Source organism: Hermetia illucens, chromosome 6, assembly GCF_905115235.1.
Source record: "Hermetia illucens chromosome 6, iHerIll2.2.curated.20191125, whole genome shotgun sequence".
In the NCBI taxonomy this organism is placed as follows: domain Eukaryota; kingdom Metazoa; phylum Arthropoda; class Insecta; order Diptera; family Stratiomyidae; genus Hermetia; species Hermetia illucens.
The window spans coordinates 75,785,768-75,813,181 of NC_051854.1; the positions used below are offsets into that span (position 1 = coordinate 75,785,768).

Here is a 27,414-nt window from a genome sequence, read left to right on the forward strand (position 1 = left end):
GCAGATCGAAATCTTCCTGTAAATTGACTAGATCGTGCTTCCACGTGGAACAAGAAGAGATATGTTGGAGCGCCATCAAATACCGGCTCCAAGGATCGGTCGTGCTTAGCATCAGAGTCAAAACAAACATATGAATCTGTTCTTTTATAGTTATTGAATCCGAACTTGTCATCAAATCTGTGAAAGTTAATATTCTGTTCATCGTCGTATCTGTCACTTATACGCGCAACACGAGTTGAAACAAGCTGATATTGGATTCGGTATACGTACCGGTTCCAAGGTTGTTAGAGCAAAAGGCTGCCGTACGGAAGGTCACGGCTCGAATCTCACTGGTGGCAGTGGAATTTGTATCGTGATTAGACATCGGTTACCAGCCGACTTAGCTGTTAATGGGTACCTGAGTCAAATCAGCGTAATAATCTCGGGCGAGCGCAATGCTGACCACATTGCCTCCCACAGAGTACTGTAATCCTATAGTATACCGTTACCGGTCTTGAAGAAGCGGTTTAACAAACTTCAAGGCCCTGATCCAATTGACTTGATGCGCCAACGATTATTATTATAAAACCTTCAAAAGTGAAAGTACAAAAAAATGGGGTCAAATGATTTAGATAAATTATATCGAAAAAATAATCAACCATCTCAAAAACGAATTTTGAGGACGCTGTCCCTAAATGTTCGACTCTTGATTTCGATCGCCACAAAACTCATATATGGCCAAAATGCTATTCTAACCCCAAAACTTAATTGCCACATGTGTGCGGAAAAAACTCCTGCACATAGTGCATTATCAAACAGAGTAATCGCAGAGTGCTAGATAACCAAAATGAATCGCGAGAATTCAATCTTCCTTCTTTGTAGTTCAAAAACAAACGGAGAATGAAACATTGAAGACGGAACGGCACAGTATTGCATCGACTGTCTCCGTGTCCAATCAAGATTTCATCTGACCCGTCACTTCATCCTGAGGAAGAAGAAAAAATATTAAGTTTTTTCCATTTAAAAGAAGAAATTGCCACTTCACACAAAGGTAGGGAAGGGCAATCCTCAAAAGTTCGATGAAAGCCGCAAAGACATGCAGATCCAGAGACTTCTGTATGATAGTCACCCACGAGACGCTAAGTGTCAAAGACAAACACAAGAAACGACAAGCTCTCAAGATATACTACCAAGGAAATTGTAGGAAACTCTTCTCTTCAGGGTATGATGGAAAAATAAGGCTTAGGAACGTTTGCTTTTGGGGAGAAGTCATGTAACCTAACATTAAAAAAGTGAAATCAAGTGCACGTGGAACCTAGCCACATCAAATGGAGTTAGGAGTCGGAATAGGCCATCCTTCGCAGGTTTACCTAAAAAGCACCTAATAAATGTTGGGTTATAAACCTTGGAAATTTAGGGGGCCACGTTGAGCGCCATTTGTAATGATATACGGAATTGGCTAATGGTCAACACACCATGTTAAATGGCTGGAGACGAACACTTCATTGGAGCTTCAGTATTTGCGGTCGGAGATTTACTGTCAATTTCGCCAAATTTTTACGTTTTTGGGATAGCTCTTTCCTCTTGGCCACTCACCATGATGTTCTGACCATCGTCCAAACCTACTTCTTTGATCATCTACTTCCCTCTTGTTAGGATTTCGAGAAGACTCCGCTGTTCATTCGTTGTCCTTAGTAGGAAAGTGAGTCTTTTTTACATATCATACCCAGCAAAGAATCGTCATCGCATTTCCGTCCTCTAGTCATTTCATCGACATGTGTCTCCCCCATGTACTGAGCATTCGTCAAAGCTTTACTTAAAACGTAATGGAACTCTTATCGGATTTCCAACAACCAAAACCTTTAATTCGTTGCAGCTTTTGATCTTGTTTGATCTTCGGTCACCTGCCAAGACCAGTTAAGCAACAAACCACTTACAGTACTTAGCCTCAAGAAAAATATGAAGCAGAAAAGAGGTTCAGAGCTTCTTCCAGTAGGGAAACTGCGTAAGTGCAATAATCGTTGAAAGGAAACCCGAAAAAGATAAAATTTTAATATGTTATTGAAGGAGAAGTACCCTAGGACCTTTTCATGTGTTCTGTACATAGATGCCGTAAGAAGTGAAAAGCTCATCTAATTAGACCAATGAAAGATCTTCCGAAACCTTGTGCTGATTACATTTCCTTTTCTTCTCTTTTCTATCTGATTTTATTTTCGATAGGAAACACAGCGACCAGTTCCCGGGATCAAAATTTTCGGTACCTCATTTGAATATAACGTTGACAATGATATCGATTTCTAGTCTCCTTACTTAAAAAACCGTGAATATTGTGCCTATTGCATTTTGCACTGTATTGAACAAAACACATAGGGCGAATGAATTGTTTGCTGCGGTCAAAAATCTGCATAAAGCAACCTAAGTAGATATAACTTTATACATCAATAACCATAAAAAATATTGAGATCCTTCTGTAGAAACGGGGAAGGCGTTCATCTGAAGTATGGGGCTCATCTGAAGTAGCCCTTGCTGCAAAGCTTCACTCACAGTTATCTATGCCGTATGAATCGAAATGCCCCTCTGTAGACATATGCTGGTGAAGAATTCTTGGAGGATGTGCTATTGACTCAGTATTTGCAGTTGCTCTCCTTGGAGATGCTTCATTTTGTTTGCAGTCACTTCTATATCGTTGGCTCAATGCATGTAACTGCATTTTACAACACAGGGTCGTACCCTTTATTTGTGCCAGCAGTGTCTGGGAAGCACAATAGGACGAATGTTAATTACAATAACTTTAGTTGCGGTGTAATGAGTTTGGCATATTTTCAGCAACCTCCAGGAATCCCGAGAAACTTGTCCCCTCTCTCCACTATTCTGCGTTTCGTTACTCCAACTCTAATAGTTTTCGTAGACTAGCCATGTTTATGTTTTAGCCCATCCAGTAGCAGTAGCACCCAGTGCAGTACACAAAGAAAACGTTGATGTGGAAAACTTTAGGTTTTAGTGGGATATTTGGATTTCCAGATTTCAGGCAGAACTGCAAAAGTTGATCTAGGTTATTAATGCATAGAGTAACATTGGATTGGGTGCTACAGTCCACAGAAACATGGAAAGAGTGCGATGGCCAGTCAGATTGAGAAGTTTGGTTTTTTTAGTGTTTATCATCAGTCCGACTCTGTTTATCTTCTTCTCAAAATCCAAAGCCATTTAGCCAAGGTCCATAATCCGATTTGAGAGCAAGCAGATGTCATCAACGTATTTAGCATTTACCAAGATTGTTATGATTCTTTGGAGCCCTTGACATCTTTCAGCCAATGCAGCATTAAAAACGTCACCCATTGTTAGCAGAAAAAGTACCGGTGGCAAGATGCAAATCCTGGCGGACTCGTATCTGGATTTTAAATTCCTCAAATATTTTAGCTCGATCCAGTAGAGATGACCAAGAGGGGAGAGCTAACTTAAAAATCTGAAATCTTGGCGAAATAGGCCGAGAAGGTCCGGCCGCAAATGCTGAAGCTTCACCCAAATGTTCTATCGACCCCCGATTGCTTAATTCTATGCTTGTCAGGTTCGCGAATGTTGGGGGCGATAGAAAGATCAATACGCGAGCTAAACTTAAAAATTACAAATAAAAGGAAATAACGACTCGACCCACCTTGAAGTCATAAAATCCCGGGCCCGAGTGCCGCGATATAGAGGGAAAATCCGCGACGGATCGCAATTCTCAATCGATACTTCTCCTGCCTCAAACGTTCAGTAAGACACGGGCATTGCGGTTCCCTCCCAGCCTTTATATCTTCAGGCTATTGGAAGGGGCCTCCAAACTATGAGTTTTGTAAGTTTATAGAGAAGGAGGGGAAGGAGGCGTCTTCAAATCAAGAAACTGTGATTCATGTTGTTATAGTCAATCAAAAATAAGATAAAATAATAAAATAAGATCGATGAAAGTAACAAAAATAATATGGAATAAGAAATAATTAAATGAAATAAAATACATCAAGATTAAATAATATAAAATTAATAAAAAAAAAATACAACTAACGGTTTCGTCCAGGGAAGAACAACTCATCAGACGCTGCCTCACCTCTGCCCTGGGATCAGTGTGACCGAAAGTGCCAACAAATGGAAAACACTCCTTTATATAATCGTAAAAACACGACAAAAGTGCGAACAATATCCAAGTTTAAATCGCCACTAGTTTGTACCTAAGCTAGGCCAAAGCTAGATTTTTGTTTGGAATATGGGGATCCTTACAATATTAGGAAATTATTACATTAAAATTGAAGTTGTTGAATGGGAATGGCTTTCATAGTTTTGGCGAAGGGTACAAGGTAGTATATATATAGTTTCCATTCACCCTTTGGTGGCTGAAATACATTTCAGTTCCTCCCACGATTTCCTGAGGTCTCTGCACTTCTTCTCTACTGTTCTGCGTCAAGTGTCCATGGAGCGACCCAATCGTTGGCTATCCTGGAGGGTCGATCCCACTGCATGGCATAGACTGCAATGCAATTACCGCAATTATGAGGCCAGCGTACTCTCATGATACAACGCAGAGAGGTGTTGAGGAAAGCTTGGAGTTTTTGAGTAACAGCCGAGTTCACTTTTCATGTGGTACTTCCATACAGTAATACAGAAAGAACACTAACACAGAACAGCCTCAACTTTATCTTGGTGTTGACATAACTGCATTTCACGATTTTAGTCAGGGTGCCGAAACCGGCTCTAGCGCTGGGAATACATCGGACAACATCGGTCCCACTGTGACCAGAAACCATTGTCCTAGATATACAAATTGATCGACGCTTTCGATGCAGATAGGGAGAGTGCGATTACCCGTCAGACTGGGAATCTTGGTTTTGTTGGTTTTTATCTTCAGTCCAAGTCTACTTACCTCTTGTGTAGAGCACGCCAGATACAGTCCCCATTCACACTACCAAAAACTTTCTTTGTAGCAAAGATCTAAACTCCGGGCGGTGCTCTATGATGATCCCTAGGGTGTTGATGTGGTCAATGCGGGGGATCCGGAGTTTAACCCAACCAAGTTTTGATATGTTTTTTAATACGTTCCAGGATTATTTTAGCTATTATCTTTGCGGTGGCAGGGAACACGCAGATACCTCCTCCAAATATCACATTCAAAACAGGTTTCCTAATTTGGAATCTTAACGGTCGTCCCCTTCTTCCACTCTTTGGGAAAAGTTACGGATTGCCAGGATTTCCGTACGAGTGGAACTAGCAGATCTCCAGCAATTGCAGGTACGGCGATAAATAATTCTGTAGGGGACCGTCAAACCCAGCGGTTCTATTCCTTTCGAGTGTAATGATGACCGAAATGATATCTCTTCTGCTTGGAGGAACAGTTCGTATCCTTATGGTACGGTAACTAACCATTTCATCCGCAAGAGGAGGAATCTCGCCAGATGTGATACGGTTAAAAACCATGCATGCGAGCTTTTCTGTGATGCGGTGTACACTTCTGAAACCATTGCGTTCTGCTGCACCTTCCGTCTCCCTGGCCAGCGCAATGGCAAATTTCCATCTACAACCTCGCACACTACGCTGAACTTTTCAGGATTTCACGCACTTCGAGCATGACACGCCCTCCATCAGTCGCAGCGATCCAAACAGCCTCCAAACCCTTCCGTTCATCGAACCACTCCAACGATTTTTATGATCTTATGACGCCCCTTCGGGACGTGGCCGATGACCTGTGTAGCATTCGAGAAAAGAGCATTTTTTATGGCGGCCCAATGCTCATCGTTCGCCGCTCTCCCATTGTCGAGTTATAGCTACGTCATAAAAGGGTTCGACGCTGAACTTGGGGAGTCGCAGCGAACGTAAGCGACAGATAGTGATCCCTTTCCAGACCGATGTCAACGCCTCTTCTAAATCTACTGCCGGTCGCGGAGTGGTCAATTTGATTGCTCATACGGTGTCGGTTAGTTTAAATCCAACTGATCTTAAGGCAGACTCTGTGCTCAATGTGCCACCAATGAGTAGATAGTGGAAATTGTAGAAATCCACAAAGCTCCTACTATTATCATTTCGATCGCCAAGACCGTGTTTCCCCATCACATGTCCGAGCAAGGTGCCAGATCCCACCTTAGCATTCAAATCACCCGTCACGATCATAATGTCACCTTTAGGAAATCTCACGTGAATTGTGTGTAATTGCTCGTAGAAAGGATTCATCTCCACTATATCGAAAGTCTCTGTTAGTGCACAACATTGTATTGTGATACTCCTTAATTTGGACCGGAATCAGCTTATATCGTTGGAATTCCCGCCAGAGTTCGAGAAAGCGAGGAGCATGCCCACATTCCAGCAACCATTCATAGTCTGTTTTCGATAGTCAAAGGCTTCCGCCATCAGGTCTGTCCCTATTCGAAGCATTGTTGACGTTTCGGTAGTAATAAAGTTTGCCGGTTGCTAGCTCACAAATTTCTATTCCTTTTAGTCACCTCTTACGACAAGCAGGAAATGATGCATACTAATAAATGCGCTCGCCTGTCAGAATGTCACTGAACAAGGCGAATGAAATGTTGCAAATGTCGCAAAGCGTAGATTCCACAGTTTAGTTAAAATTGTCACCTATGAATCTATTTACTTCGCATGAGTGATGTCAGTAACCACATAGTAAAATGAAATGGCTTACTTAACATTCATTAATGGTTAGGCCGTAATTAACCTTGACTTTATGTATACTTGATTCAATCAAACGACGGAAATTCCCTCAGTATTTTTTTGAAAATGGTGGGGTCCTAAGTCCGCATCAACGTAATGCCGCACCTGACCAAATGGGGAGCAACTTACTCTCTCTTTTTTTGGTTCACGGACCTCTTGTTGGCTGGCTTAGCACCCAAACTTTAAAAAAATGTCAGGCGATGACGGCTTTACTCAGTAGATTCCATGGGAGGAGAATTTCATTGCTGGTTTATTTCATTATTGCAAATATCCTTAGTTACTCTTATTTTCCGTCGATCTTTACTCCTTTTATTTATAATGAGATTGAAAACATAAGTGGCACTAGGGAAGTGACTCGAAACAGCCTATGACTCTGTTTTCGAACAAATATGATGTGAATGGTGAACTCCTTGCGAATAAACACCAATCAGAATGAATACTTAGTTAATTTATTATTTCGGTAATTTACGGTAGAACCTTGCACACGGAACTGCTTCTATTTTTTTTTGTTGCGCTTAAAACCATCACACCGTCAGTAAAATTGCGTTTTACTTCATATCCCAGTTAATCAAATGAATTTCTTTATAATTTTAGCTTTGGTTCTGGAATAGCAATCAACAATATCCCGGATGGCACATCAAAACAAAATAATGAAAATAACAGTCCATCAAGAGTAACAACAAATAATAAGAATAAGGATACAGCATCAACTACAACAACAGCCGCAACAGTACAAAGTTTTAGTAATAGTTTAGTTCCTCCGCGTTTTCGTCGTATGTGGCGGAATGCATTTCTAGGAAATGGTAATAGTAACTATAGCAATAGAAGCTGTAATGGAGGAGGAGGAGGCACAGCAGCAGCAGCAACAGAAGCAGGTACCTCGTCGGGAGCTGAGGGAGGAGCAAAAGCATTAGGAACAGGAAGCAATAGTGGTGGCGGTTCAAACAGTGGAAGTGGTGTCAGTTCAGGATTGAGTGGCATTTTCAGTGGACTTATGGGATTTGGTCATAACGGTGGTAGTGGAAATAGCGGTAATTCTAGATCGTTAGCGAAGGATTTCACGTCCAAAGGTAATCAAAAAATGAGTCAGGAGACTATCACAAATCCATTATTGAATGATGTATCATTCGATGAGATTACATCACAATCTTTGACAAATGTATCGCCAAATTCAAGAATTCCATGCAATCATAACGACTCTAAGGTAAAAAGTAGTAGTTTAAGTTCTAGCAATAGGTCAACACAACTACCGTCCACGGCGTCGACGTTACCATATCAGAAGCAACCCCAAAAACTGGACCCGGAGAATCCGTCTGGCCAACAGTGGCTTTACTCGAACGGATTTGTACCAACGAACAATCCAACTACTCCATTGTTATCATCAGGAACTGCATCTCAGCCGCATCGTGTAAGTAGTGGTAAAGGCTTCCGTGAATTCCAGTCCCAGATACCTTCAAGACCCTATGTTAAACCTGGCACCGATCACGACTTGACCCCAGAAACAAATGACAATGCTACTGGCAGATATACCGGTCTACAACAACCTCAGTCGTCAATGCATGGAATTCGCATGGGAGGCGAAGGAAAAACATGTGAAAGCCAATCTCCACCATCAACCTCATCATAGGACAAACAGAACTAAAAATAAAAAAAATATAAACATAATTGAAAACAACAACCCCCTCAATCATAACACACTGTTCGCATGTTGTTGATTATTTTCATCGAACCCTCCGTACATTACACCCCTCTGTTATACATTTTTATCCCGCCCGCAAATACAACACTCATTTGATTAATTTTTGTTTAATCAAATCGATTCTACGAAGCCTATACAAGTTTTTCATTTCTTTCATAGAAATAATAATAGTACTAGTGAAAAATAGTGTAAATTAATCGTATGATAAATATTTAATAAATGAAGAGGAAATTACACATCCATTGTTTGAAAATGAACAAAACAAAGCAAAAGGACGAAGAAAAACAAAAAAATGATTACCATTTCGACACGACCTGTAAATATATTAGATGTACGTTTAAAATAACAGAACACAAAACAAACAAATACACACAAAACCAACAAACACACCAACTACTACATACATTTACGATAAACTAAATATTATACAAACACTTTACATTACATTTTTAATCCCTCCTTCATCCACACACAACTCAATTTTATTTTATTCTTATTTTTCATTCTATTAACATAACAACAATTGAAACACGAAGATTTATTTCGATTGCATGTGTAAATAAATTTTAAGCTATTGAAACATGTTTTTTAATTAAATAATGATCATAAAAGTTTGGCTATTGTATAAAAAGAAACACTACAAATACTAAACAAATGTAAGCGTTAGAATAGACATGATTCGCATGAAAATGAAACCAATTTTTTACAAACAAATTAGTGAAAGAAAAACTTCAAACGAAAATTGAAAAATGCATGTTGAAACTTTTGAAAAAAAAAACTTAAAAATGTGTTTACAAAAAAAAATGTTGACAAAAAAAATTTGTAGATTAGTAAGTGAGTCAAAATATGATAATTTAAAAATAATTTTATCGATTTTTTCTTCTTTTCTTCTTTGATGTAAAGCGGAAACAGTTTTAATCTAATTCTAAAATGTGTCATTTTTTTTTTAAATTTTCTCTCGAAAAAGAATAAATAAGCAGCAAAGTGTAGCAAGAGAATTGCTTACTTCTAGCATGAGTTGATAATTGTTAAGAGAAGAGCTACTGTCGTTCGATTTGAATAACTCATAAAGAAGTTGATGAAAACAAAACATCACATTTCAGTGCATTAAATAGCGAATTTTATATCCTTTAGTAAAGTTTCTCGATTGAATGTTAGAAGCGAGGATGGGCATAGTTTCTCATCCTATTACGGAGACATCTCCCAGTAAAGCCTTGCTAGTTACAAATCGCTTGTTTATGATTTATTTGTACTTTGAAAGCCAACGATGTGACGTTTATTATTCAGCAGTACTTCCTAGCTCTTGTTGGAATGCTGCTACGCCAATCTCCCCAGTGATAGTCACAGAAACGTGGGATGTCCTGCATGCATTCATTTAAATTTCATATATTTAATAGTAACTATTTTGAAAATGTTTTTGCTTAGGAAATTTCGCACTTTTATTTTATCACTGTAAAGAATTCTTAGTCTAATTATTCTGTTGTTGTATTCTCTAAATGATAATTTTAATCGACATATTTGATAATGTACTAATTGAATACACTCAAGTGTTAAACGGAAAAGTAGTACGTTTCGATAGTAGTAAGTGCATTTCTATTAGTAGATTCATTGCAATGCTTTATTGTTTAAGAGAAGTGTTCAGGAGATAGGTTCTTAGGGTGATAAATCATTTATTAAACATTCAACGATGCGATGCAAACATACCCTCTCTGATTTTCCCATTTATTTAAATAGTAGGCAGCAGAATTACTTTCATAATTTATACTCTCTAATGCCAGATTTACCCTCAGAGATCGCTTACACAAAAATGATTTAAAGTCTTCGGGGCTATTCCTGGCCATCGGGTCTATCTGAATTCCTGCTATAACCCATAAACTGGAATTTGGCAGTTGGCAGGAAATTCCCATTTTTGTAGTACTCTAGTAACAAAAATGAAATAGCATAAAATGCCCCGACCAAAGCTCCAATCTTGATATCTAAATGATCACCATAGACTTTGTATCGTGAAAATGATAAACTGTTTGTTATCTTTGGCCGTTTGCCGTTTCATAGCTTTTTTTCTTAAAAAAATGTTTGCTCCAATAAATAGGGCAGAATCTTCTGAACCGATATTTCTCTAATATACCTCATAAAAACTCACAGATAAAACAAACATTTTCCAGAGGTAAATCAATCCGAACCATTTTTTTTAATAAGGAGTTCACCATAGTTGTCTGCTACTGATTGGAAAATTTTAATTTAATTACAATAAAAATTGATTGTAGTCATGCTGCTCACAGTAATCCTTGGTAAGGCAGCAGTGAAGGGGTTGCTGGTGTTGCTTGTGATCATTTTTTGTGTAAAACAAAACCTTATTAAAATCGGTTTACTGTATGTCTGTCTGTCTGTCTATCTGTCCGTCACACGCATTTTTCTCGGAGACGGTCATAACGATTGACACCAAATTTGGTGAAAAGGTGGCCCAGCTTCCGGTTTCCCGACTTGTTGTTAAAAGAAAGTTATGTAAATTAGTGTAAATTTGAGTACAGTTGATTAGTTTCCATAGCATTTGATCCTCTTTTTGTGACCAAAATAGTGCCTAGTTCAGTCAGCTTGTCAGATCCTACATTGCTGTATGATGGCATGTAGTAATTCTACAGTTGGTAACTTGTATAATGCTTATATAATCATATAAATACAACACGCCTCGAGTTCATAAAACTGAAAATTCTTTGTTACCTACTAATATTCTAGATTCATTTCTAACACCTTTTTTTAAGATGGAATTTCCAAGCGCGCCATTCATAGTACAAGCCGCACTGACTACGGAAAAATTTTCTCTAAATATGTCGTCTTTTCTCTTTCATCTCTATTAATGGCTTTTCGTCAACTAGTCTAGTTATAATTTTCTTGCATAATTTTCATGCTGACCTTGGAATATCCTCAAAGTGTTCACCCCGGCCCTAGAATATCAAAGAAGGAATATCAATCACAAAATGTTTATCCCGGACTCGGATTTTATCTTTACGATCTGTTCCTCTTGATAAACAATAATCTAATCCCACATTATCTGCGTTCAATCTTCAGTTCCAGTACTATCTAGAAGCCATTAAATATTACTATTGAATATCTAAGTTATCACTCTAATTCTTAACATCAAATGATTGTATACTTGGACTATACTAAACCATAAGCTTTGCTTTAGATGAACCTTGAAAGTTACCGCCCAGTTGGCACTACCTCAGTAAAATGAGCGATATCTATTTCTATCTATTCAAGATGAGCCCTTTTGAACACAGAAATTCAGCAATATCTAATTCCACGTAGAATTTCGTTTTTTTCGGTTTCGTTACAGAGACTGGCGTTCATTGATAGAGATGCTCACCTATGAATAACATATTTGGCCAATGCTTTACATGTTTCGCATCTTTGGCGAAGTTTAAATTAAAATAGTCAAAATGACTATAAAAAACCCGTCAAAAGGCTGATTTCCAGATATTTATAGTGAGCGTTTGAGTAAAATTATATAAATTAGATTGAAAGTCCCAATTGTTTTCTTCCAATTCTATCAAGTTTATTTTTCTTGCAAATATTTATAGTATATCTGGCCAATTATTTGCTATTTTCCTTCAGTACTAGAACTCAATCATGGAAATATGGATTATATTTGCCGAAAAAATAAACTTAATAAAAGCCAAAGGATGCAATTCGGATTTTTAGGTCAAGTTTTTGATAGTTTTTATCGAGAGGAAATATCGACTTCAGATAGATTTTAACCAAATTCCAAGAATCCTGCTTGATTAGAAATATAGCCAACTTGAATTCCTAGTATTTTCGGCGGTCCAGGTGGTTAACCGTCTTTAGTGACGTTTCACGTTGAAGAGACGTGATTTCAATAAACATTCACAAGGTAGCAATATGTATGTGCATACTACCTGTCTTCCACATGCACATGATACTCTGTGACGACGATCGTAAATTGTATACGTAAAAAATTTCATGACACCAACTTATGCTAAGTTTCTTGCATTTCATTAGGCACATTGTAAATGTGGCCTTACATACGTTCTACTAAGTCGCGCTGATTACGCTCAAACTGAATTTGGTAGTGAACATGTGAAAGTATAGGCGCAATAGGTACATCAAAGCGACTAGTTTTGCACTGGTTAAACGACAGTAGTAATAAAATCAAAGGTGCGTCAAATCATCCCGCTGTCCAACGAGAGAAATACCGAAAAAAAAGAACAGACTATTCGTTTCCACTTGGATTTTCATTCCCTTAAATGGAATAGAGTATGACAGATTTTGAAGACGTTTTCGCGCTGATAAGCAACCCAAATCCAAATGTCGACATCATACCAACCAAGTAGCTAGAGCTTCAGCAACGCGTATGTACATTTGGCTTAAATGCTTAAAATAATTATTAATTTATTTCAACTATCTCAATTTCATTAAAGAAATGATCCAATTTCGGCAGAAACGTTTGTAGTAAAAGAGATTTTAACGACAGTACAGCAGAAATTTGTTTTAAACTTAAAAATATACGACTAAGCTGCTTATCAAATGCTTTGAAATAATTAAACCACTTATTCAAGTATTTTTGAAAAGTATTTCAGCACATTTCTGTGGAACGATTTTCATAAATTTGAAGACAAATCCTAATCGCTGGCATCGAATCTAGAAAATGTTGGAAGTTGAAATAATCCAATTTCATTGTCGCCTTTCTCTGTGCCTTTCAAATGTGGTTGCCTTTTTATGTCTTCAGTTAGTAGTCAGGCAGTTACCGATTTTTCCCTTCCCTTGCTTCCTTTTCCTAAGACTTGGTGAATATTTTCTCACCTTAGTCCCAAAAGTATAGGACTGGTCGCAGTCTTGCCTGAACAATACACTATTGTGTAATTTAGTGTAATAATCCTTTTATAACTTGCCAAGAATTGACGCGAAAGTGATGGATTATGGAAAAACGATGATGCCTAGGCTCGTTTTCATTCCTACTGAATATTCAGCCAAAATTTTGCTTGGTTGCTTATGCTCTTCTGTCTGTAGTAAGCATAAGATTGAACTTGCATTGCTTAACTAATGTGGGATGTTCATTTAATAGCCGGAAAAATTAATTTTATAGATACATACTGTCTTTTTTGTATCAATAGACGTAATTGTTCCCACTTTTGTAGGATCGGTATATTTATTAAAAGTTATTTTTGAAAATTCTTCGTTCAACACCTTTATCGTGGTAGATAAATTTCCTGTCTGATAGCCTCGAGAGTACCACATGGGTTCATTTCATGCCTAACTTTAAATAATGTCTTCACGATTCACTTTACTATCTCTGAGATTATGATCACCTGTCTTCTCTTCAATCTTCCACTCTAGTAAAGCAACTAAAGGCGTTCGAAGCTAACTAACTGCCAGTTAACGAACCAAAAATCCCATTTGTTCATATGTTTCACGAAAAATGTACCTACCTGTCCTCTAAATATATCGGTACGAAAGCTAAATATTTGAGACTGAAAATTGAAGGCCCATCAAATATCTGGAAATGCTCCATGAATTATTGAAATTTGCAACCATCATGAGTTCGTTACCGCCGAAATGTGGGCCAGAGTTGGCTTCATATACTCTTTTTTTGCATGAAAGTATGCTTGAGCAACAAGATAAAGTTAATCCTCTTTGAAGCTCTAACTTTTGTTACATGATTACCACTCAACAAGTCATTAAGTAATTCTAAGCAAACATGCAAACTGCGTATGTGGTTCAGGTTTTGTTAGACTTGAAATTAAGTTAGTTCGCTTGAAAATTTTGGCTTTTCATATCGAGTATAGGAGATTTAATTTTCGTCAACAATTTTGACTTGTTCAACTCCTTTGGTATTCTTGATAAGTGTTTTCAAATTTTTCTATTCATCACGAATCACTTCTTTCTTGCCAATTAATTTGAAGTGACCGTGTAGAAACTCTTCTTAATATATACCAGTTGCATGGATTCTGCCCGTCTATTTTATTCGATTATATAAATATATCAGGTTCAATTTTGATAGATTTTGAAAACTCCGAATATAGCTTTCCTGAACCTCTTTGTTGGGCTTAATCTTACGATTGTCCGAATAATAGTGTCATCTATGGTTCTTATCGTCATCTATGAATGATAGAAGACAAAAATAGATACAAGGGTTATGTCATAAATAATGTTTATTTTTAATAATTACTGCATTCCAACGTTGTTCATCTGTCGGATGGTTTGGGTAACCGTAGAGAGACTGAAGCAATTCCTTCCAGCCATATTCGTGTAGCTTTTTGGTTACAACGGTTGTTATGGAGAATGAGTAGTCCAGTGTTGAGCATTGAAGCCGGTTCTTGTGCATTTTTCTACGTAGATTTCACAGGATCCACAATAATAAACTCGTGAGACACTATTTCCACATGGAACCCTAACTTCCATGATGATTCCTTGGTTATCGTATCGATCATTATTTATTTGACCTTTGATTGTGCACTTCTCCACCCGTTGAACTGCGATCTCAACTCAAGCTCAAAGTCTCTGGTCCAATTTGTAACGATCGTAACAATTCGACTCAAGAAAGTTTGAGGGTCAATATCGAATTTTCGTGTTTCAGCAAAATTGCAATTTTTCTCTTCTTTAAATCATTTGTCTGAATTCGGTAAATTTACCTCAGCGAAATTCCATCTTATGCGAGAGCATCAGTCACAAGTTTCGCACTTCGGTTATTTGTTGATGTCCTCGGTTCTCGAAAACGATTATACCATCGAGAAACTTTACTACGATCTACTACTAGTGATTCACTACAAACATCACTTAAAATAGTTTGAATTTCTGCCGGTTTTTTCCACATAACATTTCAATCTTAATATATGCACTTTGCTCTCCAACAGCCATAGTACTCAACATAGTTCGAGGTCAATTAGTCTACGATTGGAGTGCACTATAATTGAAACAAAATAACACGTTTCTTTCCCAAGTCTTGAATTACAACTGACCTGTTGCACATTGTTGCTGTATTATCTATCCCGCAATGGTACCATTCTGTGCAATATTTATAAAATATACCCCGTAGAACGTCAATATATTTATTGTGCATCTTGCTGTGCTGTTGTGTTCTCTTTGTCAAAGGAATATTTAATCTCTTCAATTGAAGCTTCGATCCTAACTGCTGATTAGCTACCATTAAATTTGTGATTCAAGCAGCAAAAGGCGGAAACCAAGAAAGCTACATATTTGAGATTCATCTCACGGTGCATTGCTTGTATCTGTATGATAGAAGAAAAACATTGCACATCTTCGACTTACTTCAATCACTTGCGTGTAAAAAAATTCGCGCATTTACTCTGGTCGTATATGTAATGCATGAGATACAGAGGTATACAATAGAAAATTCTCTAGACGTCATCATACGCCGCAGTTAGCAATGACATTCTATCCTGCATAAAGGCTCGATTTCGTGGCAGAGACCTTTAAAAATTTGTGGACGTGCGAAGCATCGCATTTCAATTATACACCCATTATTCAGCAGAGGAAATTTATTTCACCATTAACGATTCTCATCTTGAGGTAGTTCATCTTAGTTGAACTCGAGCGCCCAGCAATGTTTGAATTAATTATATAGTATACAAAGATTTCAAAAGAGACACACTAGTTGGTACACCCACAAACCTCTTTCAGTTCCCGAGTGACGGTCTAAAAAATCACAGATTCACGGAGTCAAGAATACTAATAAACCTCTAGGACATTAGAAAAGCTGTCGGAAATGCCTACATTTGCCTAATTCGTGAAATTATCAACTGAATTCAATCTTCCAACTGGCAACTGACTGAACGTAGTGCCTCACCTAGGAGCTGTGAGCTTAAAAAATTTCATTATCTGATACATTTGATTTTATTGGAGCCCCTATCTCTATTCTCCTTCGTGTTCCTTCTGAGACTCTAAATCTAGTTAACATAGATTTTATGGTTCATTTCAATTGATGTGAAACTAAGATGAATATTCTGGTGATTTTTCATGACCAGACGATTTGTCTTTCTTTTCCTATTACACATTTACATATTTCCGTATTGACAGTATGATGTTTATGTGGTTTAGATTTTTTATCATGATTTTCCTTTTCCTAATAATTTTATTTTGCTTGCACATCATCAAATTATTCCTTATAATGTGAAATGTTTTTCAATATAAACTGCTTTTGCTGATTCTGTTATCGATTGACTTCGACTCTGATTTTCAATTAATTTTATTTCCCAAAACATCACATTTTAGTACCTGTATCCTCATGTTATTGTAATAGCAATTGTAAAAATTTTGGATATCTAGTCATATTTTCTAACATTTCAAATCACAAAACGTTCATGCACTGCCCACTATTATTACTATGCCTTCCTGATATATTCGCGGCAAAGCGGAGCGTTGACTGGAAGGAAAGTTGTCGATTTAACAAAGGTTGAACCCAATTTTGGTAAATTCACCTTCAATTTATTTTCTCGATTCTTGAAAGGCGCTGGTTTAATTTTATCGATATTCCAATTTCTAAATATTTTCTGTGTCACGCAATTTTTTGGATTGGAAAAAGTGAACATTTCACCTTTCGTTGTCTCATTTGACATGATTTTTTGTAGAGTTGACATCATGAAAGAGTTTGTCAGAAGTAAAGGTAATCACGTGGAATGAAATCCAAGAAATAGGAAGCACTCCGAAGCGGTAATAAGCCCTTACTATCATATGTAGCAAAAACTGATAGTCCCGATCCCCAGTCTTGCCTTCCCTTTTTTAGGAGTTAGGTCGCTGTAGAAATTTAAAAATGAAAACTTGTCCTAACATCTTAAGAATGGCATACTCAAAGGATTGACGTGAGGAAAATAATTTTTCTTCAGCATTAATTAAAAACATATGATACAACCGGTTCGACTGTGTATCTGTCATTTTCTTTTGCATAACTTTGCAAAAAAAAATAATCTTTATAGTTTATGATATGTGCAATTAAGGACCCGGAGTTTCGATTTACCTCATTGTCCCGCGGAAAAAAATTCCCAAAATATTCTTATTGGTAGCCTACTACACTGGCCTCTCCCCTTAAGTAATCTGTAAACAGAACAACTTTCTCCCCATCCTCCCGCAAATGAAGCCAATTTAAACGTTTTTTTTTGTTCAGTTGTTTTTGGTATTCTCTCATATGTACACACAAGCGCATATGCAATTGTACTCACCCAGCTGGGTGGCTAAATTCAGAAATGATGGAAAATGATCCCCTTATGGAAAAGCAATTTGTACGCTAATCAAAGGTAACCCTTTCTGGTAGGAGTATTTTATCACCGCGTTTATTTAGATCTTATGAAAATGAAAATGATGACTGCTTCAGATAAAAAAGTTCATACCTGAATACTTAGGACATACTATTTTTGAAATTATGTCTGTAGAATGTCTGCCAATTGATGATACTTGCATCATCTTTCTGAGGAAAATGAAAATTTTTGGACAATCGTCTGATTTCTCTTTCCGTTTTCCAACTGTTAATTGCTGGTTGATCCCTAAGAAACAAAAACATTTTCTTTTTACCAAACGTCTGCATCACGAATGAATGAATGGTTTTGCCAATCACTTGCGAATGAGAAAAGTAATTTGTTTAGTAGTAAAAAACATTGTTTAACTTTAATATTCTATACGTATATTTACTAGCTTAATGCATAGATAAATGGATCATGTAGGCGCAATTAAATGTTAAATATAAAAATATTGAAATAATATGGATGCATGCAGTGAACAATTCTGACAGGCATAATATGATGCGAAAATTCTCAAACGCCTATTCAGTGTGAACTGTGACAAACACTGCCCCAACGATAAAACATTTTGGGCCCTAGGATCAAACTAGGACGCAAGGATTTCTGATTGAAAAACAAACTACTAATTATGTGAAGAGAAAATTCTAATTTTCTGCATTCGTAAAATTTCTATATTAAAGTTACTAAATTTCTAAAATGATTTATTCGCCTTTACTTTTTGTTCTTCACCTTTACACGTTAAATTTATTTTACTTTTTTTCTGTTTTCGGCTGGAAAGCCGGGAATGGAAACTTTCTCTTTTATGCCCCTTTCGTTTCTTTGTAATTGTAATTGATAAAATGAGAAGTAAGAAATACATGTATGTACATATGAATTTTTTCTTTGTACAAAAAAAGAACGTAAGAAGTAATGCAAAATTTTTGTCGAAAATTATATATGTTAATTGAAAAAAATTAGTTATAATTTGTAATAAAACAAAGGAAACATAAAAGGAATGAAACAAAACAAAAACGAAAAAATCACAAACGATTTTTTACATTTGTTGATTCTGTATTTGCAATGCAGTCTAAGCAAAAGAAGAACATGGTAAATCCACAACCCAAAAACATACACACAGAAATACTACACATTTTTTCTAGAGGAATTATATTTGTTTGTAACATAACAATTAGTTGAAATGTACTATTTAGTAAGTAATTTGTATATGTATTTGAATGATGTTGAAAAAGGAACAGTAAAGATTAAAGATTTTAAAAGAAAAATGTAAAAGAAAAACAAAGGATTTAGCAAGACAAACAGACAAAATTCGGTTACTTGCATTAAAATTTGCTTTCCTCCAAATCCACAAAAACACAATTTACATACACATGTTCAAAACAAAACAAAATATAAACGCAATCCCATTCAAAGTACGATATTCGGTTACTTGTATTCTGAACACATCGCCATCAACCAACTCACTCATCCCATTCCAAGGATCAAAAATAAAACTGCAGAATGAGTTTTTTCATAAATCGTAATTTTTGATGAAATAACTTTTGGAACCTTCAAAATTGTTGATTATAATGAAATACATTGATTTATAATTTGTAATGTATAAGAAAAAGGGGAAGTGAAAAATTATCGAAAACGAACAGAAAAACTTCTGGAAACTTGTACAAAATTTCGAAATTTTTGCAGATGAATATAATTAAGAAATGACGATTTTTAAGACGCTGCTGTTGTATGCTAAAAACGATATAACGCGTATATATGTTTACTATCTTGTACGTTATATATATGTGAAGCGACTACTGCAATAGAATAGAGCAAATCCGTTTGTACATTTAAAATGAATCGGTGGATCGGCACATTACACACATTGTAGTGAACCATCTTGAAAAGTTAAATTCAAGCTGATGATCTTTATCAAATCAGTTATATGTGTGTCACCGTAGAATGTAGTAGTTGTACCCCAATTTGTGTGGCGAAAAAATGCTCAAAGCCTATTCCTTCGGAATCAAATTGAGCATTTTCTATTCTTCATCGGTTTCTAGCTCGTATTTCGTCGTAAGAATGTTCATTCAATTGACAACACAATTTTTGACACTAAAGATTTTATGGTAAATCAAATCTTTTCAATAAGGGCTTGTAAGTCGCGAACATACACCAACAAAGTTAGTGAGAAACCAACAAGTCTGAAGCCTAAAAAAATGAACAAAAAAAACTAGTTAGGTTTAAATTTTATGAAGTATGCATACGTACATATGATATTTAAACTTGAGAATAACATCGAGTATACAACTTTTGAGATAAATTGACAAACAGTTTTACATTTTACACATCTTTATAAGAGCCTAACTATGCACAGGGCATACTAAAATAAGTTCTTCATGAATATATTTACGAATATTTTCAAATGAAGAAGATCCAGTATCGAATATTTCAGTATGAACTCCATCTTTTACAAAAGAAATATTCGATTGGATTTCAGAAGAATTGTGAACATTTCGTGTATTGTATGTTCATGTTCTTTAGTCAAACAAAGTGCTTCTTACGTAAATCGAAAATGTGTCAATATAAAATATAATAACTAACAATTAACAAACAAGTTCGATTCATTCGCTCTTTATCGATCAATTTATATGTATACAATGATGTACTGTATAATATGTGTGTGTTTTTTATTGCAAACTAATCAGAATATTATCTGGATCGAAAACGGTTGAGTAGTATTCGGGATGTTTGCATTGCTTTATTTTTACCATAAAAGTTCAATTTTTGTGGGAATTTAATTTCCTTTATTGGATAGTTTTTGGTTACTTCAGATTATTCCAATTGAAAATGTTTCAGAATTCTCTTTTCTTTTGAATGTGATCCTCTCCTTTGAACCCCTTTGAACCAGAAACGATCATGGAATATCACGTTGCAAATATATTCATTCCTTCATTTAAAATCTGAAAAAATGAAAATTTAAGCTAAATATAAAGATCTCAGAACTGCAAGATTTCGGTCCAGGTTAATGAGCATCACAATTGTATAATGCTACGCGCGGACGGAAATTTCCGAGGTAGAGGAGAAGGATGCTTTCTACGAGCAATTAAACGTGGTCCATTCTTAAAGGTCACATTGTGATCGTGATGGGTGATCTGAATGTCAAAGTGGGATCTAACAACACCTTACTCGGGCATGTGATGGCACGGTTTTGGCGGCCGTAACGGTAATGGTGGGGTGTTCGTGGATTTCTGCAATTTCCGCCGCCTCGTCATTGGTGGCACATTGTTCGAGCACAGAGTCTGCCCCAAGGTCAGTTGCGTTTTAACTGACCGACGCCGTAGGAGCAATCAAATCGACCACTTCGCGATCAGCGTAACAAGAGGGGCGCTGACATCGGCCTTGAAATTTGTTCACTGAACCACTTAATTTTACGATTATTCTATTCCATGCTAAAGGAATCGAGTTTCATTCCGCTACCATTCTCTTTCACGTTTTATGGAAAAAAAAAATCAAATGATTAAAAAGTCAAAGTGAGTTTGGGGGGTTTTCAAGGGTTAAAGATATTTTCTGGGAATAAATGAATGTATTGTTAATTTTTATATTAAATGTTTAATACGGTGTGTAGCAATTTTTGGATGGCACAAGATGTATTGATAGAAATTTTGAAAAAAAAAGTTTTCTTAAAGTAACCAACTTCATTCTTTCTATTTTCGACAATTTTTGGCTGAGAAAAAGACGTGCTCACTCGTTTAGGACATGGATTTTTTTAACAAAAATGAAACAATTACTACACGGCTACGTTGAAACATGTAGCAAACAATCCAAACAATCAGATTGATTGGAAGCCTTACCCACTTTTCCTTAACGGCTACTTTTGCGGAGTCCCTGATCTTTCTGTCGCCGATTTCACAAAGGTGTTCGGTAAATAATCAGTGTATATGATTGTGCGTGCATCAAAGAAAACTGTATCTATAATCTTTCCGGCCAAATTCACAATTCTTGCCTTCGTCTGAGCCCGTTTGCCTTTAAAAACTCACTGATTTGACTCTTCCTTTGTCTCTGAAGTCCAATTGTGTATGTATGGTCGACAGTAACATATTAACACAGAAACTCATCAGGATTGGGACAGAAAAGGAGTCGACCACATCATTGCGTTTATTTTCAACGAGAGCAAATGTGAAACCCAACTTGCTGATTTTTTTTCACAACCAATTTTTCGTATAATATCGAAAACACTATACCCAGCGATATCTCTGATGTGTCAACTATTTCGTGAACTTCGTTTCATCGATAACTCAAAACCATATCGTGGATTATCTCCATTATTTCGGGAGTAATCACTTCCATTGGGCGTCTCGAACAACGTTCATTTCTTATGGATGTATGGCAATTTTTCAATTCATTTACCCAATCGTAAACAGTTGCACATACAGATCCAAATATGCCATGAACTTCTTTCAACTCATGTTTAACCTATTTCGGTGTTAAGCCTTTGAAATATAAGTGTTTAATCACTGCTCACAAACTCATTTTTTACATCCTTCGAATTGTGCAAAAGTTTCTTCCTTCTAATTGATAATCAAAAACGAATCACCTATCTCTGATACTTTATCATTTATCTGGTGAAAAATGACACTTATTTAAAACAAACCCTTTCTGATGTAATAACCACCATCCCTTGGATTTTCTAAGGACTTTTTGAACTACCCTTCTCTTCTACTGTCTTCATTAAGAAAGTACGACAATTGCGATAGTTCCCCTTAGAAACCTGTCAATAATTATAATACAACCAAAAATGGCAAACCTATGAATTTCAAGAGATCACTGCGAACATAAATTTACCCTTGAAGATTCCGGAATTTCATCCTTTCTTTTCGGTAAAGGTTTACAAAAATTAAAATATGGACGAAGACGACTACGGCTTCGTACCAGGGCAGAGGCAACTCATCTGACGCTGCCTCACCTTTGCTCTGAGAGCAGCGTGACTGAAGCGACTCGTAGGTGTTATACGTGCCCTTTTATAATTCGCAAAACCCAACAAGGGTGTGAATTATATCCAAGATTCGTCTCCGTCCCTCTTTTAATTTTTGAATTCTGGGTGTTAAACACAAAACGAGGAGTCCGTGGACCACAAAGAGTGGAAGCAAGTTGCTCTCCATTTCATCGAGTCTGACATCAAATGGATGCGGACTTAGGACTCCTCAATCCGTAAACAAAAAAGTTTTAAAGTTATCCTCATAACCACCGTTCTGGAGTTTCATATCTTTTCGAATAATAACTCCCATTCCTTTTGTCTTTGCCGTCACAGGCTGTACAAATTTTGATTATTATTCCTAAAACTGATCGTTTCATATTTCTATCGCACTTTAAATTTTCAACGCAATAAATAATGTGTTTCACTTAAACACCACAAAAGCAAGTTAAATCAAAGGCTTAGTAACTAATGTGACCCTCTTGGCTTTTATTCGGTCGAAAATCTATTTTTTTTTCATGGAATTGATCAATTTATTGAGCCACTCGGTATCAAGTTGTCATGATTCCCTACGAATGGCCATTTTAAGTGTTTCCACGGAATAATATTGGCGATTTTTAACATAAATACATCTAAAAGAATTCTTCAAATATTCTCTACAAGGTTTAGGCTTGGTGAACAGACCGTCTAGTCCATCACCTGAATTGAATGCCTTTTAAGCCAATAGTTGCAGTTGCAGAACTGAAGTGGATTTTGGCATTATCCTGTTGGGACGGGGCTTTTTTTCAGTATGTGCTATGAAAGGCTGTAGATTTTTTCTAAGTTATTCAATATAGTCCCTACTATTCATCTCAAACGATATAAATTCTAACATCACGAAACCACAGCAAAAAATTTTCTTTACGAAATATTGCGTTTTTTTCCTCATCCCATCTGTATGAATTCACCCAATACAACCGTCCAAATTTCACTTTTTCTCGTCAGAAAAGAGGAGGTGGAAAATTACAAATTCATATAAACGATAAACGAAAATCACATACCATGTAACGGACTCTTCCTTAATGTGTCTCCATATTTTGTTCAGCAAAACATAAATGGGGTCCAATATGCCGACTTAAAAATCATGAAGCTAAGTTCATTTTAGCCCTACAAATATTGGGATTTCAATGAAATGTTCTCCAAATCGTTGTTTTCGACATTTTTTTTTTTTGAATCAGAACTGTCCAACTAAACTTACTAGAACAACGTAAAACTTTAATTTCATCCTGAGAAGTTACAATTTGAGACTTTTAAAAAAAATATTAACTTACACGATAACACTATAACGACCGATTCCCCTTAGAATCTCACTAAAAATTTTCTTTTTCCGAAATCAGGAGGTGACGCACCGTACGACATCTTAAATTTTTAGTGAAAATCTCAATAAGTGTTACAAATGAATCCATTTTCACATGAAAATATTGCACTTCAGTATCTTTAGTTTGCTCTTTTCCAATGGTGGAGCGCTGTCCTCACGTACCCGAGGAAGGGCGATCAGCCCGAGTCTAGAGCGGCTCTTGCCACGAAGTCTCACTAGAGGTTATCTGATATCGGGAATTACGATGGCTCTCTGAGAGCATAAATTTTTGGGGAATTTCCGAGGGATGTGTTCTCGGCCCGGTTGTTTGCGGTTGGTTTCCTTGTGGGAGTTTCGTGATGGTTGTGATTATCGTGGTATCAGAGGCAGGTTGGGCTTGCGCTGTACAACTCGGAGGCCTTAACCCTTAATTTCGACAGAGGTATTAGATAGGCCTCGCATCCACTGGTATGAATGCTGAACCTGCCCTCTATATAAACCAGTACTGGTTTGCCAGTCACGGCAGAACTCTGATTGTGATCTCCAAACCTTTCAGGACAGATACTCACGTCCAACCCCAGGGACCTTTACGTTGTTTCATAATACATCACTATATCTATGAAACGCAAAAAAAAATGATTAAATTCAAGGAAAGATAACAGGGCTTTATTGCTCACGCAGCTTTTTAATCTGTTGCTATAGAATTCACAGATATACAATATTTTTGGGCAGAAATTATTTTATATTTTTAGATGGGTGATAAATATGAAACGGAGTGAACATTTTACTTCAACGTCGCCAGACACTTCATTTATGAAGTTCAAATCCATCTATTTATTTTTGGGAGAGAAAAAACTAAATCTAAAGTCAAAATGTTGGGAGCTTGTATCTATCGTTTATTTTATGAAATCATAGAAGAAATTATATGAGTTTTCTGCAATTTAATCATCATCCGTCAAAAATCAATTCTCGATGAAGCATGCAAACTACAGGAAATACATCAACCATTCGATTCAAAATTGTAGCTTCTTTGAACTTATTGGAAGTACAATTTTATGCTAAAATCTTATTTGTTTTGAATATAGTTTTCAAATTTTATTTCCATTATCAAACCTTTGCCATTCTGAAATAAAGATTTGCGCCTTCCGGAAAATAAATGTGAAGTTACTGAAAATATGTGGATTGCAAATAATATTATATTTTGAAGCTAAATATGCTTTCAGCATTTTTTCTATATATTCACAACATTGTCGACATAATTTTCAGAATACAGTGTCTGACTTTCAAGTATTTTACAACTACGCCACATTCCTTGAGTGTGGCCCGATTGTTTTTACTATTAAAGACGGTAACTTCTCCCCATTTATTTTCCTGTAGTCATCACCTCTAACAAGAAATATCGAGTAATGCCACACAACTTCAAATTAATTTAAACTGGTTTTACCAAAAATTAGTCGTCAATAGCTAAGTAAGAAAGGAGAAAAAGAATAAAAGAAATTAATTGAATATACCCGTAAGAAAAACTACTTGATTTATACAACAGCAACGGCGACAGCGATTTAACCAAAGATATCGTCTTTCAGAGGAAAAACTACTACTATTTTTCCTTAATGCAATGAGGACATATTCGCAATTTGTATAAACATCAGAAGCATAAACGAATAATTACTCACTACCCTTTCAACCAAAATAATAAAATTCAATTTCAACTCAAGACAGAATAAAAAGAAGCAACAAGGCATCAGGCCATGTTTTTGAAAATAAAAAAAAACCATCAAGCGAAAATAGAAAACAGTGGATGGTTCGTCACCGAATGCAAAATGTATCCCACGCCTAACTAGCATCAGAAACTAAGAAGAAATAGATGGAATTATACAATTAAACTAAAATAAATAGGTTTTGTGCGCTTAAACTTTGTTCTAGAAAATTCTCAATAGGTAAAATGTTTAAATAATATTTCTATATTTAAAGTAATTTTAAAATAATTTTGCAATAGTACTTTTTTGTTGTTATATTGTTTATATTACACATTTTGTATGCTTACGATAGAACAAAATCGGATTTATTTATTCTTGCAAATATACTACAGAATACAACTACTATTGCTACACTTACACAGTACATTTACGATGCATATATAAACACTCAATTACACAAAATCCTAACTTAGACCTACCAATAGCAACATCAAGTGTGAAAATGAAAAACTGTAACAAAAGCAACGGCAACAATGCAACTATGTTTTAAGAAATAGCCTAAATAGAAACAGAGAAATCAAAACTGATACAAGAGAAGCGCAGAAAATAGCGTTAATTTGAGACCTCCAAATGCCTAATTTAATTTTACTGCATTTAAACAATAGCAAACCGACTGGAAAATATTTATACAAACATACCTACGAGGAAATAGACATTGCAAAAAGAGTTGAAATGAATTTAAGACCGAACCGGAACACAGAATAATAAACCTTTAGACAAAAAACCACAAAAAATGGCAACTATTTAAATAGACATAGAACCATGAAATAAACATGAAAACTCTGTACTTTTCGCTAATTAAAAAGTTAAAGCAAACATTAAGCATAACAGAAAAAATTAAGTAATAATAACAACTACATTCAATAGTCTTCAATAGCTATAAATTTCGGAGAGTAAGAGAAGGAATGTTGAAACGCGAATCAAATGCCCAAAAACCCGATCGCATTTATATGTAACTTTATATGCATATATAACATACAAACAGCTATGCAAGCAATTACGTACGTAATCCTAATTGTCGACTCCTCTCAACTAAAATATTTCACACACGTTGTTCGTATCGGTCATCTGCATTTTTGTCTCTTACTCTTCAGATTACTTTTCTGAACATAAAACAATACAAGTAAAAAATAGTTTAAAATAGAAAATAAACATAAAACCGTAATATTTAAAATAAATAAATTAATTCATAATAGTTTAACGAAAAAGAAATATTATTATGATGAAATTCAAAAGCATGAAAAAAGTACACTCAGAAAGACTGAAATATATAGTTCCTTTGTTTTTATGTAAAAAAAAATATGAAAAAATTGAAAAAATTGAAAATAAAACTAATCAATCGAAAGATGGTGTTTTTATTTACATCCTAGGCATGAATTTTTACAGACATGATGCCTTGCGAAAGGGACTAACCGGAAGCCTACACAACAAGATGCAACAGCGAAGTGTCTGATTCGTTCGATTCGTCCTGTTATATTAGATTTTTCGATTTCAGAAAAAAAAAATCAGCTTTTCTGCTTCGTTACCCTTTGTCCCGTTCGTTATCAAAGTCTGCTCGTCTGGTTCAAGCTCGCCGCTTTTCTTGATCGTAAGCAAAGGCGTGGATTAAAAATAACAGAAAATGAATAAAGCTTAAGGGGGTCATCCCGTGTGTCGAATCCGCGGAATCAAATTTTTTTGCTTGGCATCAATTGCATCTAGGAATAGTGTAGAATATATAGGTAAAGTGATTTTTTGATATTCCG

The 27,414-nt window shown here is 36.0% G+C and overlaps 1 protein-coding gene across 1 annotated transcript in view; it reads left to right on the forward strand.

Annotated features, from left to right (window-relative positions):
* LOC119660051 (insulin-like receptor) overlaps positions 1 to 27,007 on the forward strand; it is a 193,552-nt gene extending 166,545 nt beyond the window's left edge. The window contains 1 exon segment of the mRNA XM_038068428.1: positions 7,258 to 27,007. Within this exon segment, the coding sequence (XP_037924356.1) occupies positions 7,258 to 8,290 (1,033 nt within the window). The 3' untranslated portion in view covers positions 8,291 to 27,007.
* Positions 27,008 to 27,414: the final 407 nt, after the last annotated feature.